The sequence below is a fragment of the Delphinus delphis genome, chromosome 18 (assembly GCF_949987515.2).
Source record: "Delphinus delphis chromosome 18, mDelDel1.2, whole genome shotgun sequence".
NCBI classification, from domain to species: Eukaryota; Metazoa; Chordata; class Mammalia; order Artiodactyla; family Delphinidae; genus Delphinus; species Delphinus delphis.
The window spans coordinates 18,868,374-18,885,536 of NC_082700.1; the positions used below are offsets into that span (position 1 = coordinate 18,868,374).

The 17,163-nt window shown below is 35.8% G+C and overlaps 1 protein-coding gene across 4 annotated transcripts in view; it reads right to left on the reverse strand.

The window, feature by feature from the left end:
* RB1 (RB transcriptional corepressor 1) overlaps positions 1-17,163 on the reverse strand; it is a 131,767-nt gene that overhangs the window by 84,304 nt on the left and 30,300 nt on the right. For all 4 annotated transcript variants that reach the window (XM_059996218.1, XM_059996220.1, XM_059996221.1 and 1 more), the window contains exons 4-8: positions 15,158-15,277; positions 8,124-8,162; positions 7,056-7,123; positions 4,153-4,263; positions 1,642-1,784 (exon numbers count right to left, since the gene is read on the reverse strand). In XM_059996218.1, coding sequence (XP_059852201.1) covers positions 1,642-1,784; positions 4,153-4,263; positions 7,056-7,123; positions 8,124-8,162; positions 15,158-15,277 — 481 coding nt within the window. The remainder of the gene's footprint in view (positions 1-1,641; positions 1,785-4,152; positions 4,264-7,055; positions 7,124-8,123; positions 8,163-15,157; positions 15,278-17,163) is intronic.

Consider the following 17,163-nt stretch of genomic DNA (forward strand, 5'->3'; position numbering starts at 1 on the left):
TCACATACAAATACCCAACAATTCTATTCAAAACCGAGTGAAAATGTTTTGGTCATTATGCAGTTTCACACAAAAAACCCTACATTTAACATGGATAATAAAGACCGTCCTTGGAAAACGTGGAGTTATACCCCTAACTATTTTACACGGGCGAAGTGTTATGGAATTTTAAACAACTTACTTTTCTTCATTTAACTTCCTTTTCCAATTTGCAGTCTACATTTATTAAGGTAGAATAATTTAATATCTTCCTATTAATAAGTTCCTATCTTCTGCTTCACAAAAATGCTTTAAGAATTAAGCTTCTGTAATACATATTAGTATTGTTTTCTAATTAATTCCCACTGAACTGGAATAATTATAAGGTGGGTAGTTCTATTTAACCAATTAGTGTGACTAACCAATAATTATATAACCATAAATATAACTAACCAATAGTTATATAACTATAAATGCTACATGTAAATAATCAAATGTCAAATTAATATGAATTACCCCAAAAGCTATTAATCACCTACACTTTACAAATCGTTATTACATTCTAAATTATAGAAGCATTATTTAAAATAAAAAGGAAAAACATGATTTATTCCTGATTTTTGAAATGCAATTTTATAAGTAGTTCTAAAATACAGAGAACTAACAACCAGGAACTAGAAAACTGCATTTATTCCTATTCATTACCTTGAGGGAGTAAGCAACAGACTGGAGTAAAAAAAACTATTTCAACTACATTTGTCAGCTTATTAGCAAAGATAATTTGTTATTCTAGAAAAGTAAATATATTACATGTGTAAAGTTGATACAGCTATATGTCTATATCTATATATTTGTTAAAATTAATAAAAGCCACAGTGCTAAAACCCAGATATCTTGATAAATTATTCTAACACTTCTTAAACTAGATTTTGAGATCATACCCTCAATTCCTTCCCAGAGTTGACAGAGCAATTTCAAAGATGCAACATTTCACATAGCTATCTAGTGGTAGTGAATTTTGGACAATATAACAGTCTATGAGAGAAAGAGCATGGCATAGTGAAAGAAGCACTGGTAGCAGATGGTCCAAAGCATAGACTCTGTTAGTAATCAGCTATCAGTCTCTAGAAGCTTGTTTATTCATTAGTAAAAGGAGGCCAAGTACATTACTTGTAAGATTCCTTCCAATTCTAACATTCCAGATTTTATTGACAAGATAAGCAATTCCTGGGTGTTCATGTATCCTCTACCAGTCATTAACATCTGGTGTGATATTTAGAAAAAGAGTAACTACAGAAGGCTAAACAGAAACTTAATGTTGGTATCACTTAGCACTAAATCAAAACACTAGGGTTTTCTGAGCAGGATACTTGAAAACATTAGGCATATCAGTAACCACAGAGGAATCAAAGAACAAATACATTTGAAAACTATTGCTTTAATCATGTACATTTCAATGATTCCAGAGTGAGGGAGCTATTCTCTTTAAAATCAAAGTAACTGAATATGAAAATTAAACTTTTTCTAAATATTTTGCTACTGCAAAAGAGTTGGCACTAATTACAAAAAGCAAGCTCATCATAAAAGAATTAAATACTGTTAGGAAGAACTTACATCTAAATCTACTTTAACTATTTTAAAGAAATCATGAAGTTAAATTACCTCATCTATATTACATTCATGTTCTTTACAGAGAACTTCAATAATTCTTGTATCATTTTCTAGTTGTTTTGCTATCCGTGCACTCCTGTTCTGACCTCGCCTTGGTGTTCGAGGTGAACCATTAATAGGTATTACAGCTGTTTCTGTAAAAATGGTAAATTAGATAAGAACAATTGCACAATCCACTGTATAAAATAATGAAGTATTCTAATTATAACTCGGAAGGTCAGAAATAATCTTGGTAACATTCTGCTACTTTTATTATTAGGCTTCATTAAAAAGCTAACAGCTTTATTTATTGAATATCTACTGTAAGTTATATACTGGTCATAGTTGCTACCATCCCTATTCTCTTCTGCCCCCAACTAGCCCAAAAAGAAATTTAAAACCCCACAGACAAATATGAAAAATGCAAGGGAAATAGCCAACTTATAAACTAATATTAAGTGTATCCTACTAGTCTGCAAGGGGAAAAAATGTTTTCTATCTTAAAAGAGTCTAAAAAATAATAAGCATATATTTATGGATTCAATTTGTAGATACAGGATAAAAAATAAATTTTTTAAAGTTTTAGCAAATAAATTACGATGCTTTTAAAAAATTAAGCATACAAATATACTCATGTGACACTAAATTGTAATTTTAAAAAAATACCCTGGATTATTTTGAGCATTTTCAATTCAAACTGAATGTGAATATAGCTATTAAAGAGATTACAGATGACTAAGTATAAAAAGTATTAACTGCCTCTAGGCCCAACAAACAACTTACAAGAAACTGACAGGATAGAGGAACATGTTAAGACTACACCATAGGATGCAATCACTACAAATTAAACCATGGAAAACTCAACAGAACAAGACCACCTGATTATTTAATAAATAAATTACAAGAAAAAAAGAGAAAGATAGATGGAGGAGGAACTTTTTAAGTCTTAAAAGCATACCAACCAATCACAAAGTAGAGATCTTATTTAAATTCTGATTTAGTCAACATGTAAAAATTTTTAAAATTACTTTTATAAAACAATTGAAAATATGGATACTTACTAGATATTTGGTGGAATTAAAGAATCACTATTAATTGATTTTTAGGTGTGAGAATGGTACTGTCATTATGCTTTTTTAAAAGACTTTATCTTTCACAGATACATACTGAAATTTATAGGGATGAAATGGTATGCAAAAGTGTGCTTCAAAATAATATCGCTGGTAGAACTGAGCAGTAGATAGGACTATGGGTTGACCATAAGTTATGCACTGAGGGCAGGTGATAAGTACATGGAAGCTTATTATACGACTTTCTTTTATGCTCACTGAAATTCTTCATAATAAAAAGCTAACTGCAAGTTTATCATAGCCAGTTAATTCAACACCTTATCCTGCTTTCTATTTAAGATGGCACTTACAGAATTAAATGTACATTTGAATTATCCAAAAGAACAAAGGCTGTCAACCGAAAGTTATATATCAACTTATTAAAGTTATAACATTTTTAAAAAGTGAGGAAAAGGCATACAAAGGAAATTTTTAAAGATTCAGAAATTTTAAAAATATATTGTTTTATATTTTTTCCCCTCTGTGTTGCATGTGGTTTCTGCTAAATGACCTGCCTTTTCTGTCAAGCCATGTTCAACATCTTTTCAAAATTCTGCTTCATTTTTCCAGGAAGTTATTGTTCACGAAGATTAATTAGGCTTCAGCTTTTCAGCCACTTCAACACTTTGAGACTTCCATGTTTTGATCTTTCCCCTATTATTTTTAGTATTACTAATACTGTCAACATTTTAGGAGCAAGGAATCAGCTAAACCTTAGTTAAGTTTACATTTCTCTATAGTGTATTAAGTGATTTTAAATCCTACTCTACACGCCACCAAAGGGAGCAATTCCATTCTAAGAGGAATATACTTGTCTTTGCTTAATGCTATCTAATTATTTCAGCAATAGCTATTATTTAAATACACCTCCCATCTCATCACCCACTGAAGTGGATCAATTACAGTTCATATGCAAAAAAAAAAGTCAGTCACATAATCATTATAGCTTCCAATAATAAAAATTTAGTTAATCCATTTCTATAGAATGCGTTACTCTTCCCTGTGCAGTCTCATTCATATCTATGCCTTGCCTCTTGATTTTCTCTTTACTGGGAGTGCAGTCTCCCAACTTACCACAACACTCAAACCCTAACTACTCCTTCAACACTCAGTTCAAATGCCACCACTTTTTTATGGTCTTCCTTGGTCTTTCCCAGCTGGGAAAACTTTCTCATCTCCTCAACTCCAATAGTATTTGCTATATTTTGGCCCAGACTATTTTCAACCACATACTCTAATTACTTGCTTACTTATCTCTCCTTCTATATCTTATACTACTTAAGGGCAGAACCCATGTCTGATTTCTTTTTTATCATTCCCTTGGCTCTAGAACCATGTTTTGGATCTAGTGTAAGTCCATAAAAAAATGTTGAATGATGAAGCAGGAGGGGCATAAATTACTTAAAATACTTACTGTATGGTTCTTTGAGTAATGCGGGAGGTGAGAGTTTGATAAAATAGTCAAGGACACACAGCATTAACTGAAATGAGATCACCAGATCATCTTCCATTTGTAAAACTTGCCCTGAAAACAAAGAAAGTCCACATCTTAAGGCAGAGATTGAGGTCTTTAAGTCAGGGAAAATTGTGGGTATGGCTGTATCCATATACTCATTTATGCAACAATCACTAGAAGCATGTTAAAGATCTTTTTTTTTTGCTTTTTTGCAAAAATTCAGTCAGATTTGCAACATGTAAAAATATATAAAGTTATAAAATTATAAATGGCGACTTCCTGGTGGCACAATGGTTAAGAATCCGCCTGCCAATGCAGGGGACACAGGTTCAAGCCCTGGCCTGGGAAGATCCCATATGCCGTGGAGCAACTAAGCCCGTGCGCCACAACTACAGAGCCTGTGCTCTAGAGCCCGTGAGCCACAACTACTGAGCCCACCTGCCACAACTACTGAAGCCCATGTGCCTAGAGCCTGTGCTCCACAACAAGAGAAGCCACTGCAATGAGAAGCCAGCACACCACAACGAAGAGTAGCCCTTGCTCGCTGCAACTAGAGAAAGCCCACACAACAAAGACTCAATGCAGCCAAAAATAAATAAATAAAATAAATAAATTTACTAAAAAAAATTATGAATGAAGTATAAGTCTATCATGAGAATTTTACATTTAGGTATTATTATAATAATTCAGTCCCTATGTCTAAATTTATTTTGATTTTTCCTTCTTTAAACTCACTTCCAGTTTTGGTAAGAGTTATAAAATTTACTACCTCTGAAAATCATTTTGAAGAATGATACACGTTAGTCTTCAGTTCTATTTATTTATGAAACCTCATATATTTTCAATTTCAACTCACTCCAAAATATTAAGAAATAACCAAAGCCATTAGGAAATAATAAAATTAGTACATAATTGTAAAGTCATCTATAAAGCAATTATTTAGCACAAAATCCTAAAAGTTTATATAACATACAACTAAAGAGCTGTATATTTATTATAAAGAGCTGTATATAAGGAAATTAATGCATATAATAAACACCTAAGAAAAAAATAGTGTAGCTACACAAAATATACAAATGATATAGCTATGACATATTTGCTCATGGCTCTATGTTGTGCAGTATTTTTAAAAGAGAAGTTTAATTTGATTCATTTTCTATCTTATTGGTATCTGACTGCTAAACCACTAATAATCCCAATACTGAAGGTATAGAAACTTTCTGGTTAATGTATTAAATCTCAAACTTTAAAAAAGGAATTCTTCAACTATTCAAGGAACAAAATGGGGGCGTGGTAAATTAAGCTAGTCTCAGATTTCTCAACAGCAATGCTCAATTCCAGAAAATAGTGTCCTGAGGAAAAAAAACATGATACAAGAACAGAATACTCGGGCTTCTCTGGTGGCGCAGTGGCTGAGAGTCCGCCTGCCGATGCTGGGGACACGGGTTCGTGCCCCGGTCCGCGAAGATCCCACATGCCGCGGAGCGGCTGGGCCCGTGAGCCATGGCCGCTGAGCCTGCGCGTCCGGAGCCTGTGCTCCGCAACGGGAGAGGCCACAGCAGTGAGAGGCCCGCGTACCACACACACACAAAAAAACCCTGAATACTCAACCAAGTTGTCCTTCAAGTCTAAAGACTACAGACATGGTTCATAAACATGTCAAACATAGAAAACATGGCGCCAAAAAGGCTTTTTTGAAAAACTCCTTCACGGTAAAATCCAGTCAGCTAAGGATAGACCAAAATAAAGAACTCAGAAATGGAGAAGCTATGATACAGGAGTGACAATAAGCTTAGAATCCATTTTAAATACATAAATGAGACAAAACAACTGTGATAATTATAATTACAGAACAGGATGTAAATATTATCATCTTTGGTAATGTAATGATAACAAAAAAAAGCAAATCTGAAAGTAGGGAATAGGAAGGTGACAGGAAGAGTGAGAATTCTTTTTCTTCAGAGCAGATTAATATATATTGCCTTAACTCAAAACACAAAGTTAAATAAAGATTCTAGCCTCTTAATGTTTTCATAATCTTAGAGAAATATTTTAAGAAATAACACTGCTTAAGTGACAAAACATAAATTTAAGCAATTCCTTCCATTTCTCTTATTTTCTTCTATAAAATTTGAGTAAAATTAATTTTTATATTTTAAACATAGGACAATATATTATTTTTAGAAACTTATATATATGTTTGTGAGTGCACTCATCCACCCACCTTTTTTAATCAGAATGTTACTCCAGATACATTTTTGTGCATACAACCACATAATTTTAATGATGATTATTTCTAGGCGGGTTTTGGGTAATTTTTCTACATTTTTCTTTGCGCTTTGCTGTATTATTTGCATTCTTTATCATGAATATATATCACTTTTATAAAAACAGTAACATTATTCTTAAAAATAGGAAAGAATGAAAAATATTAGAAAAAGAAATGAAATGAGACATTTTCAAGGTTGCCTCCAGTATCAGAATTACAAGAACTTGCTAACAGTTAAAAAGTCACACAAAGAACTAGGGGGAAGGAGGAACAATATTAAATAGAATTAAATTTTTTTTTTTTTTTTTTTTTTTTTTGCGGTACGCGGGCCTCTCACTGCTGTGGCCTCTCCCGCCGCGGAGCACAGGCTCCGGACGCGCAGGCCCAGCGGCCACGGCTCACGGGCCCAGCGGCTCCGCGGCATGCGGGATCCTCCCAGACCGGGGCACGAACCCGCGCCCCTGCACCGGCAGGCGGACTCCCAACCACTGCGCCACCAGGGAAGCCCAGAATTAAAATTTTGAGCTTACTCGAAAGAATTATCAATTACTACATTTGAAACATTAGTATGTAACAAACATAATGACTTTACCTTTAGCTAGTAAAAACGTGAGCCAAGAAACTTTTAGCACCAACATAGAATTTATTTCCGTAGATATCCTAATAAACAAATAGAAAGAAGAAAAAAAAAACTCACACTGTTTTCCAACTACACCGTTTTTTTTCATTTTTTACAATTATAGACCAGAGTTGATCGCATAATAGAATACAGTCCGTCGTAAATGCACAATTTACACATGAATTCAATTTGTCTCAATTCAGTTAGTGTTTTCACCATGTTATTTATATTTTCCCAAAGTCGTATACATTTCTTAAAGAAAATATTGAATATCTTCTACTGTAATCTAAAACTATGCACAGAAAGTAGTATAATACGACATACATGGTTTCCAATTAATGCTTTTCTGCTCTCTTTTCTAATTAAAATCAATTTTCTGTGAGCAGAAAAATAGAGGTTTGGGTGACTCTACCAAATTAACACTATGTCTTCATAAACGTTAAGTTATTCACTTGTTGGAATTAACGAGTGAAATTAATAGAGTTAATTAATTAATACACAATTTCCCTTTGTATCAATCATCTTCGGTATCATTACTTCAATGAGGCAGAAAATCTCACATAATACTCGTTCTGTTTCCGAAGAAAAACTCTAGAGCTCTTACAATGGTATACTGTTGGAACATGTATCATGCATTTAAAAAGACTACTTAGAAATTTTAATATAGACGTTCATGTTTATTCTTACTCAAAAGTTATGCTCTGAGTCTTAGTTAATAAAATGTCTATAATATACTCTGAAAAAAGAGTTTGTCAATGAATTGGCATTTTTCCCAGAGCTGGTAAAATGTTGCTCTGAATTAACTTCGACCTTATTAGTTCTCCCTTGTAGTAAAAGGCATGTATTTCATACCACTTTCTTTGTGAAAAGATAAATAATCCGTATAGGGCTTAAATCTATGACCTTAACTTATGAAGTATCATAGAACAGTCAATCAAACTAACCCTGAAACTATCAACGCGTTTGGGAGTTTTCCACAAAAATCTCTAAAAAAAAAAAAAAAACCCAAAAGTGAAAAATAACATACTCTGAGGTACTTACGAACTGCTGGGTTGTGACAAATATATAAGTTCACATGTTCTGAAAGGAAGAAATAATTATGTTAACATTATGGCTTTTTTAAAAGTTACTTTTAAATTTTTTTCATAATTTAGAAATCAGTTTTATCATGCTTTATTCATCTTATTTTAAGAAGGATACATTTTTTCTCAAGTACAGCATTATAAAACAAAGTTAAAGTAGATGTTTCCAATTTATGACATTTCACATATCACTGTAATATCTAATTACAAAAAGACTGGATTCGATATGTGCATTTCTAACTTGGAATACATTCTGTAATTGAACCTTGATCTGGTTAGAATCTCAGATCAGGTCATAAAAGCTTATTTAACTAATAGTGTCACTGAAATAACACAACTGAAAGTACTACGGTAAGTCCCCTATACACGAACCTTCAAGTTGCAAACTTTCAAAGATGTGAATGTGAGTTTACACGTCCAATCATGTAAGTTAGTTCACGTGTCTGGCGTACACTGTCACCTGTGTGCATCCTCTACAAGTGGTTGTGCTTTGTGTACTTTACTGTACAGTACTGTATAGAGTACAGTAGTACAGTGTCTTTATTTCAAGGCCAGGATGTCTGGAAGCAAGCGTAAAAGTAGCAGTGACGTAGCTGGTACTACTGTACTTTTCAAGGTACTGTACTGTAAGATTAAAAATGTTTTCTTTATTTTTTTGTGTTTATTTTTTATGTATTATCTGTGTGAAAAGTATTATAAACCTTTTACAGTACAGTACTATGTAGCCAATTGTGTTAGTTGGGTACCTAGGCTAACTTTGCTGGACTTTACGAACAAATTGGACTTACGAACATGCTCTCGGAATGGAACTCATTCATATGTAGGGGACTTACTGTATAAAACCTACCTATTTAGGACAATGACTTCTGGAATAGTGGAGAAGGTTCTCTGCAGACCTGTTTCCTAATGTAATAACTACAATTGGTAAAACTATTTTTAAAAAACCATTTAAAGTCTCTGGAAATTTTCCTAAGGGCATACAACAAAAAAAGGAAATATTTCTTCAAGAAAATCTACTAAATCTTGGTAAGAACAATGACAGTCTATAGAATTCAAAGCAAAACTCATTTCCTCCTCCTCTCCAGCTCAGCATAACAAAGCTCTACTCCCGGCAGGTGTAGCCAAGACACAGGGCTCTTCTCTCTCCAGCTCCCAGCCTAGAACTATCTCTCTGGGAAGAGTAGGCTCCCAGCATTTCTCATCGCCCCCAGATCTGTGTTGCAGAAAGTCTATCCCAAGCAAGAGGAGCTGAGAGGTCTGGGGCTCCTGTCTTCCGCTTAGCCCCCACTCATAGGGTAAAGGTTTACTCCAGGCACAGAGCACATCAAAAATAACTGACTTCTCTTGCCGAGCAGCTCATAGGACAGAGGTTCCAGCCAAGAAAAGCAATCTGGGAAGACCAGGGGCTATCGCCTCTTCTCAGTGCCCTACTCTTAAAACAGAGGTATCACTCCAAGAGAAGAGACCACTGCCCCCATCCTGACCTTCCAAGCAGTGGCACAGAAGTGGTGCCTAGGGGAGAGGCAGGCCCTAAGAACACAGAGCCTTGAGCTCTCCCCAAGGGAACTCATTTGGAATGGAGTGTGGGGATGCTCAAGAATAAGAGAACTGTTGAAAGCAATACAGACTTTGGTGGAAGCAAGTAAGAGAAAGCCAACAGATCTTATGAGAGCAAAAAGCTAAATCTTAGATCATCTAGGAGAGAACCAGAGAAAGAAACAGCTAAGAATAGCTCTCCTAGTATCAAAATAAGCCTCAAGGCTAGCCTCAAATACTACTCCTGCAGAGGGAGCCAAATTTAATTGGATTAGACTGTAAAGCAACTTGTGACCCAGAGCATTGTCAAAAACAATTAAGCAGGACTTCCCTGGTGGTGCAGTGGTTACGAATCCCCTTGCCAATGCAGGGGACATGGGTTCGAGCCCTGGTCCGGGAAGATCCCACATGCCGCGGAGCAACTAAGCCCGTGCGCCACAACTACGGAGCCTGTGCTCTAGAGCCCGCAAGCCACAACTATGAAAGCCCGCGCACCTAGAGCCTGTGCTCCACAACAAGAGAAACCACCGCAATGAGAAGCCTAGGCACTGCAGCAAAGAGTAGACCCCACTCGCTGCAACTAGAGAAAAGCCCGCATGCAGCCACGAAGACCCAAGGCAGCCAATAAATAAATAAATACATTTATTTAAAAAAAAAACAATAAAGCAATCAGTCGGCAAATAGTGAGAGTTAGCAACTAGGTGTGATATCAACAGAGGCAGTTAGCTTAAGAACAGGGAAAGGATAGCCAAGGAGAACCCAGCTAAAACCACTGTCAGCTCTGAGTGACTATGCACCTGTCCAAGGCTACACTAAGGAGCAAGATTAGAGGCTACACACTGTGGGAGAAAAAGACTTCATTGAGATAGTACAGCTAAGCCACTAAACAAATAACAAAGGCAAAACAACAGCAGCAAGCCCCATGAGAGAAAAGAATCAGCTCCCAGCGTTACTACAATGTTATAAAAAATGTCTGGTTTTCAAAAATAAATATGAAATATGCAAAGAAGCAGGGAAATGTGACCTCTACATAGGGAAAAAAGCAGATAACAGTAATTTTATTTAAGAGAATCAAAGTGTCAGACTTAACAAAGACTTCAAAACAGCAATTATAAATATGTTCAAAGGACTAACGGAAATCATGCTTAAAGAAGAAAAAAAGGTACGCTGACAATGTCTCAACCAACAGAGGATTATCAATAAAAACACAGAAATTACTTTAAAAGAACCAAAGGGCAATTTGAGTTGAAAAGTATAATAACCAAAATAAAAAATTCACTAGAGGGACTCAAAAGTAGATCTGAGCTGGCAGAACAAAAGAAGCACTAAGCTTGAAGACAGATCAAAAGAGATTATGTGGTTTAAAGAACAAAGAGATAAAAGAAGAAGAAAAATGAAGAGGCTCACAGAAGAGGCTCACCAAAAAATATATTGGTGTATTTTTTGGACACCAGAAGATACACGAATATATGTGTAATGGGAGTACCAGAAAAGAATGGAGAGAGAGAGAAAAAAAAAATTTTGTAAATGGCTGAAAACTCCCAAGTCTACACATCCAAGAAACAGAACCACCTCCAAGTTGAATAAATGTAAAGAGATTCACACCTAGATATATCACAGGATAAATGTTGAAAGACAAAGAGAAAATCCTGAAAGCAGCAAGAGAAAAATGATCCATCATATCCAAGGGAACACAATAACATTAACAGGTGACTTCTCAACAGAAGCAATGAAGATCAGAAGGCAGTGGGATTACATACTCAAAGAAAGAAAAAAATGTAAACTAAGACTCATATATACAGCAAAACTACCTTTCACAAGTGATGGTGAAATAGATAGTCTCAAACAAAAACAGAGAATGTGCAAACTCATCTTATAAAAAAATAGTAAAAGAAGTTCAGGCTGAAAACAAATGACCAAGACAGTAATTCACATCCACATGAATAAACAAAGAGCACTGGTAAAGGTAATTATGTTATTATGAAAGATGGTATAATTACATATTTCTTCTCCTAATTGATATAAAATACAATTGCATAACACAATATGTATATATTGCATCCTTGGGCCTCTAACACATGAAATGTAATGTGTTTGACAACAGCAGCACAAAGAGGTGGGTAGGAGCAAAGCTGCATTGGAGTAAACACATGACACAAGATGATAAATCAAATCCATGGAAACAAATGAAGAGAAGACGAAATGATATATAATAAAGTTAATATAACAAACTCTATATACACTTGCTCTCCTTTATACTGTCAACTACTTTAAAAGACATACAACCCAAATGACTATAAGTAGATGAATGGATAAATAAAATGTGATGTAGGCATACAATGGAATATTATTCCATAATAAATAGTAATGAAGTATTGAAACATGCTACAACATGGATGAACCATGAAAACATGCTAAGCGAAAGAAGCCAGTCACAAAAAATATGTAGATCAAAAATTTACACAGAGAAAACTACTATCTTATATAAAAAAAGCAGATGGTAATCAAGAGGGAATTTTTATAATTATAGAAAATATGTTTAATGTCAGATGCGTTGTTTTATATCATTTTGTAATTTAATGTAACTCAGAATAGAATGTTATCATACAGTAAAGATAATAACATACAATATAAATCTATGCTGTCTAATATGTTAACCACAAGCTCCTATGGCTACTGAACACCTGAAGTGTTTTTGGTTGGTACAAATGAAGTTGTGCTGTAAATGTAAATTACATACCAAAGTATTAAAAAAAATACTTAGTATGAGAAAAAGAATGTAAAACTTCTCTATTGGTTTCATGTTTTCCTGTTGAAATATAATTTACCTAACATAAAATTCATCATTTTAAAGTGTATAAATTCAGTAGTTTTTAGTATATTCACTTTGTTATGTAATCATCACCGTTATCTAAAATTTCCATCACCCCAAAAAGAAACCCCACATCTTTTAACAGATACCCCTCATTCCCTTCACTTCCCATTCCCTAGTAATCACTAACCTATCTTCCATCTCATGGATATGCCTGTTCTGGACATATCATAAAATGAAATATGTGGCCTTTTGTGTCTGGTATCTTTCACTTAGCTTAATGTTTTCAAGGTTCATCCATATTGTAGCATGTAGCAGAACTTTATTCCCTTTTATGGCTGAACAATATTCTACCATATGGATAGATCACATTTTGTTTATCCATTCATCAGCTGATGGACATTCAGGGTGTTTCCACTTTTTGGCTATTATAAATAATGCTGCCATGAACATCTGTATACAAATTTATGTGTTGAAATTTGATATTCTGGGATATATGAGTTAAATAAAATGTTAAAATTAATTTCACTTGTTTCTTTTTACTTGTCATGCAGCTACTAGAATATTTAAAATATATGGCTTGGGTTTCCCTGGTGGCGCAGTGGTTAAGAATCTGCTTGCCAATGCAGGGGAGACAGGTTCGAGCCCTGGTCTGGGAAGATCCCACATGCCACGGAGCAACTAAGCCCGTGCACCACAACTACTGAGCCTGCACTCTAGAGCCCGCGAGCCACAACTACTGAAGCCCACGTGCCTAGAGCCCGTGCTCCGCAACAAGAGAAGCCACCGCAATGAGAAGCACGTGCAGCACAACTAAGAGTAGCCGCTGCTCGCTGCAACTAGAGAAAGCCCACGTGCAGCAATGAAGACCCAACAGAGCCAAAAATAATAAATATATATATATATATATGGCTTGCATTTTTATATTTCTATGTGACAGCATTAATGTAGTTAATAATAGCTTTAAAAGCTACTGTTTATTTAGCATTTAGTATGTGCTAGGAGGTGAACTAACCAGTAACATTATCTTACAATTACTCTGCAAGGAGAGCATTATTAGCTATATTTTACAGATTCAAATTGAGGTTTAAAGACGTTAAGTACGTTTCCCTAGCTCACACAGTCAATGAATGACAAAATTATTAATATCTAGATCTGTTTAGCTTTTTAAAAGTTATCATAATCACTACAGCACATTGCCATATATACACATATAGTCTACCCTGAAATAAATAGGCTTTAGTATCACAGTTAATCTTCCCAACTGCTCTTCAAAAGAAGGTACATATAAGATAGAAGAAATCTTATTGATCTACTTCAAGGCCAATATACACTAAATTATCTCATATAACTAGTCAATAAAAATTCCAAATCTCTTTTGCAAAGGCCTGAGTGACCTTTTAAAGGCCAAATCTGACTATGTCACTCTCTAGCTTAAAATCAATAACTTTCCATCTCCTGCTGGGTAAAGTCCAAGCTCACTATCAGTCTAATTCCCTCCTACCTTTTAGCAATTAGCAATATCAAAATACTTTACAGTACTGCTCTGGCTTTGCACACATGCTAATCACTCTGCCTAGGATACTCAGTCCCAGTCTCCACATATTTTGCTTGCTGAGTTTCTATCTATCCTTTAAACCCTACTCAGACATTGCCTTCTTCTATAGTTTTTTCACCCCATAATTATTCTTCTTACCTTTAAATATACACAGTATTTTGCCCACTACATAATTTCTACTTCTTACAAATAATCCTCTACAGTAGCGCATCAAATGATTATTGCACTTATTTTTATTAAAAGATAGAATTTATTTATTTACTATAAGCTAATTGATGATCATAGTAGCATAAGATTTTACATCCCTAGCATCTAACACATAGCGGGTACTAACAGTCACTTCATTAATGCTTGTTGTAGTTTCTTAATTTATGTGGAATAAAACAGCTGATAGGCTGAAGTTTCTTAAAGGATATTCCACAAAAAAACTACCTCTTCTAAACCACCATGGAGAATACAGGTCATAGCTCAGTAGTATAAGTCACATACACCTTCCAGTGCCAACATGCTTTCTTTTTCTAAACATAGTATCACCATTAGGAAGAATTCTAAATTTAGGTCACCCTTCCATTCAGAGCTACAAGTCTTCTGGCAGAGAAGGCTAAAGTGGAAACTAGCTTTAAGTTTGTTAAAAAAAAAATGAGAACCATGAGTAAAACAAGTAATTTTGGAAGAAACATTCAGAATGAATATGATTGGACAAATAAGAAAGTTAAGAATATTAAGGGGACAGGGCTTCCCTGGTGGCGCAGTGGTTGAGAGTCCGCCTGCCGATGCAGGGGACACGGGTTCGTGCCCCGGTCCGGGAAGGTCCCACATGCCGCGGAGCGGCTGGGCCCGTGAGCCATGGCCGCTGAGCCTGCGCGTCCCGAGCCTGTGCTCCGCAACGGGAGAGGCCACAGCAGTGAGAGGCCCGCGTACCGCAAAAAAAAAAAAAAAAAAAAAAAAAAAAAGAATATTAAGGGGACAAATCTAAGGTGTAATACTTAATAACTTTACTAAGAATGTAACAGTTCCCAGATGGAAACTAATCATGAACAATGATACGAAAAAGCAGGGTGTAACCCTAATAAAATTTGTACTTTACCTTTCTAATTTGCTGTAGAGTGCACACAACACATTATACTTCTTCAACAGTCTTGACATAACATTATCAACTTTGATACTGGTATCGATTTCTTTTAGTAAGTCAAAAAATTTATAGACACTACAAAGGAAAGAATAGAAAAAAGTGAATCCATAACTTTAAAAATTCATTTTGTTTTATTTTCAAAGCATAGACATTTCAATTCAAAACACGTTAGTTCTACACCAAATCACTATTATATATCCTTTAGAAGGAACTTAGATTTTGCATTTTACTAGAATTTTAAGAGGAAAAAAATCAACTAGTCTTCAACCTATATCACTATATCTATACATCTATGCCTACATCTACTTATCATCAAGAACACAGAAAAAAAACATAAGGGTTATAACAGACATATACATATATTTATTTCTGTATCTATCTATATGTTTTAAAATCACAAGTTCCCATCCATTTACCCAATTCCAACACAAAAACTACAGGGTTCCTTCCAGTGTTTCCCTTTCCACATTCATAACTCTTCTTTGACAGTGAGAAACCTGTGACCCACTTATCTTTAATTTACTCATTTAATCAATCCCCCTATATAAGTACCAAGCTACCCACTCCTCCACATGGGCACCCTCTTCTCCTGTTCAGACTGACTCCCCCCATCCTGGACTGCCCTCCCGCCTCCACATGGACACCATCCTCACCCTAGTAGGGCTCTGACTCCTCACCCCAGACTGCCCTTACCCCACATGTGCCATGACTCCCTATACCAGCTGCCCGCACACCCTGCTTGGTCTCTGACATTGCACAGCAAGCAGCCCATGTCAAGAAGCCCCAGGCCCCTGGTGGATGACCTTCTCATCCCACTGTGGCTCTGGCATCCTCCTCTGGGCACCACAGTGCTCCCCACCACAGATGCACACACCTACTTTCTTCAGCCCACCAGCGGTTTTAGGACTGAATTGTTGGGGAAGGGAAAAGGGAAACTGATTAAAAATTTTAAGTTGTTTAAATAATAACTTTAAATCATTGTTTATTGTTTTCTATAAAAATTAACCTATTTGAAATATCAATACATACATTTTTGGCTTCTGAAAAATAGGGCGCTACAGATAGCAATCATCAACTGCACCTCACATACTCACTTCTAATCAAGTTTGTCTAAGGAGTTATACCAAAGCAGCTAACTGAACTACAGGGTAGTCACTAGATCCATCCATAGGCTGTCTAGCAACCAGTGAGTTACAGGCTTCATTCTAAAAAGAGGGCTGTACCACTCAGACATTTATCTTGGGAACTGGAAAAATAAAAGCCTCAGCTAATCAGCAGAGGGCACAGAACACAAAAGAAGGTTATGAAAAGTTCCACTGATATAGAGGGGATTGGGGCAGCCATGACAAGCTTTGTGGGAAAGCAAATAAAGGAGGAATAGAAATGATACAGAGTAGACAATCATGATGCTGCTTAGAAAAGAAAAAGAATGGGGACTTCCCTGGTGGCGCAGTGGTTTAAGAATCCACCTGCCAACGCAGGGGACACGGGTTCAAGCCTCAGTCCAGGAAGATCCCACACGCCACGGAGCAACCAAGCCTGCACACCACAACTACTGAAGCCCGCACATCTAGAGACCGTGCTCCACAACAAGAGAAGCCACAGCAATGAGACGCCTGCACACTGCAATGAAGAGTAGCCCCTGCTAGATGCAACTAGAGAAAGCCCACACGCAGCAATGAAGACTCAGCACAACCAAAAATAAATAGATAAATAAAAATCGATCCTTTAAAAAAAGAAAAAGAATGGAGCTAACCTGCTGAGAAAAAGAAATCAAACTTAGAATGGCATTTATTCAGGAACCACTCTCAATTGCAGTTTTGAGATATATGGCAATACCTACCAATGGAGCACCATGAAAACTGTGAATTGTTACTAAAAAGCCTTCTTTTTCTAGGGGTAACTTAAGTGGGTCTCTATTCCTTCTGTAGTCCTCCTCTGAAGGAAAGAAGTGAAGGCAG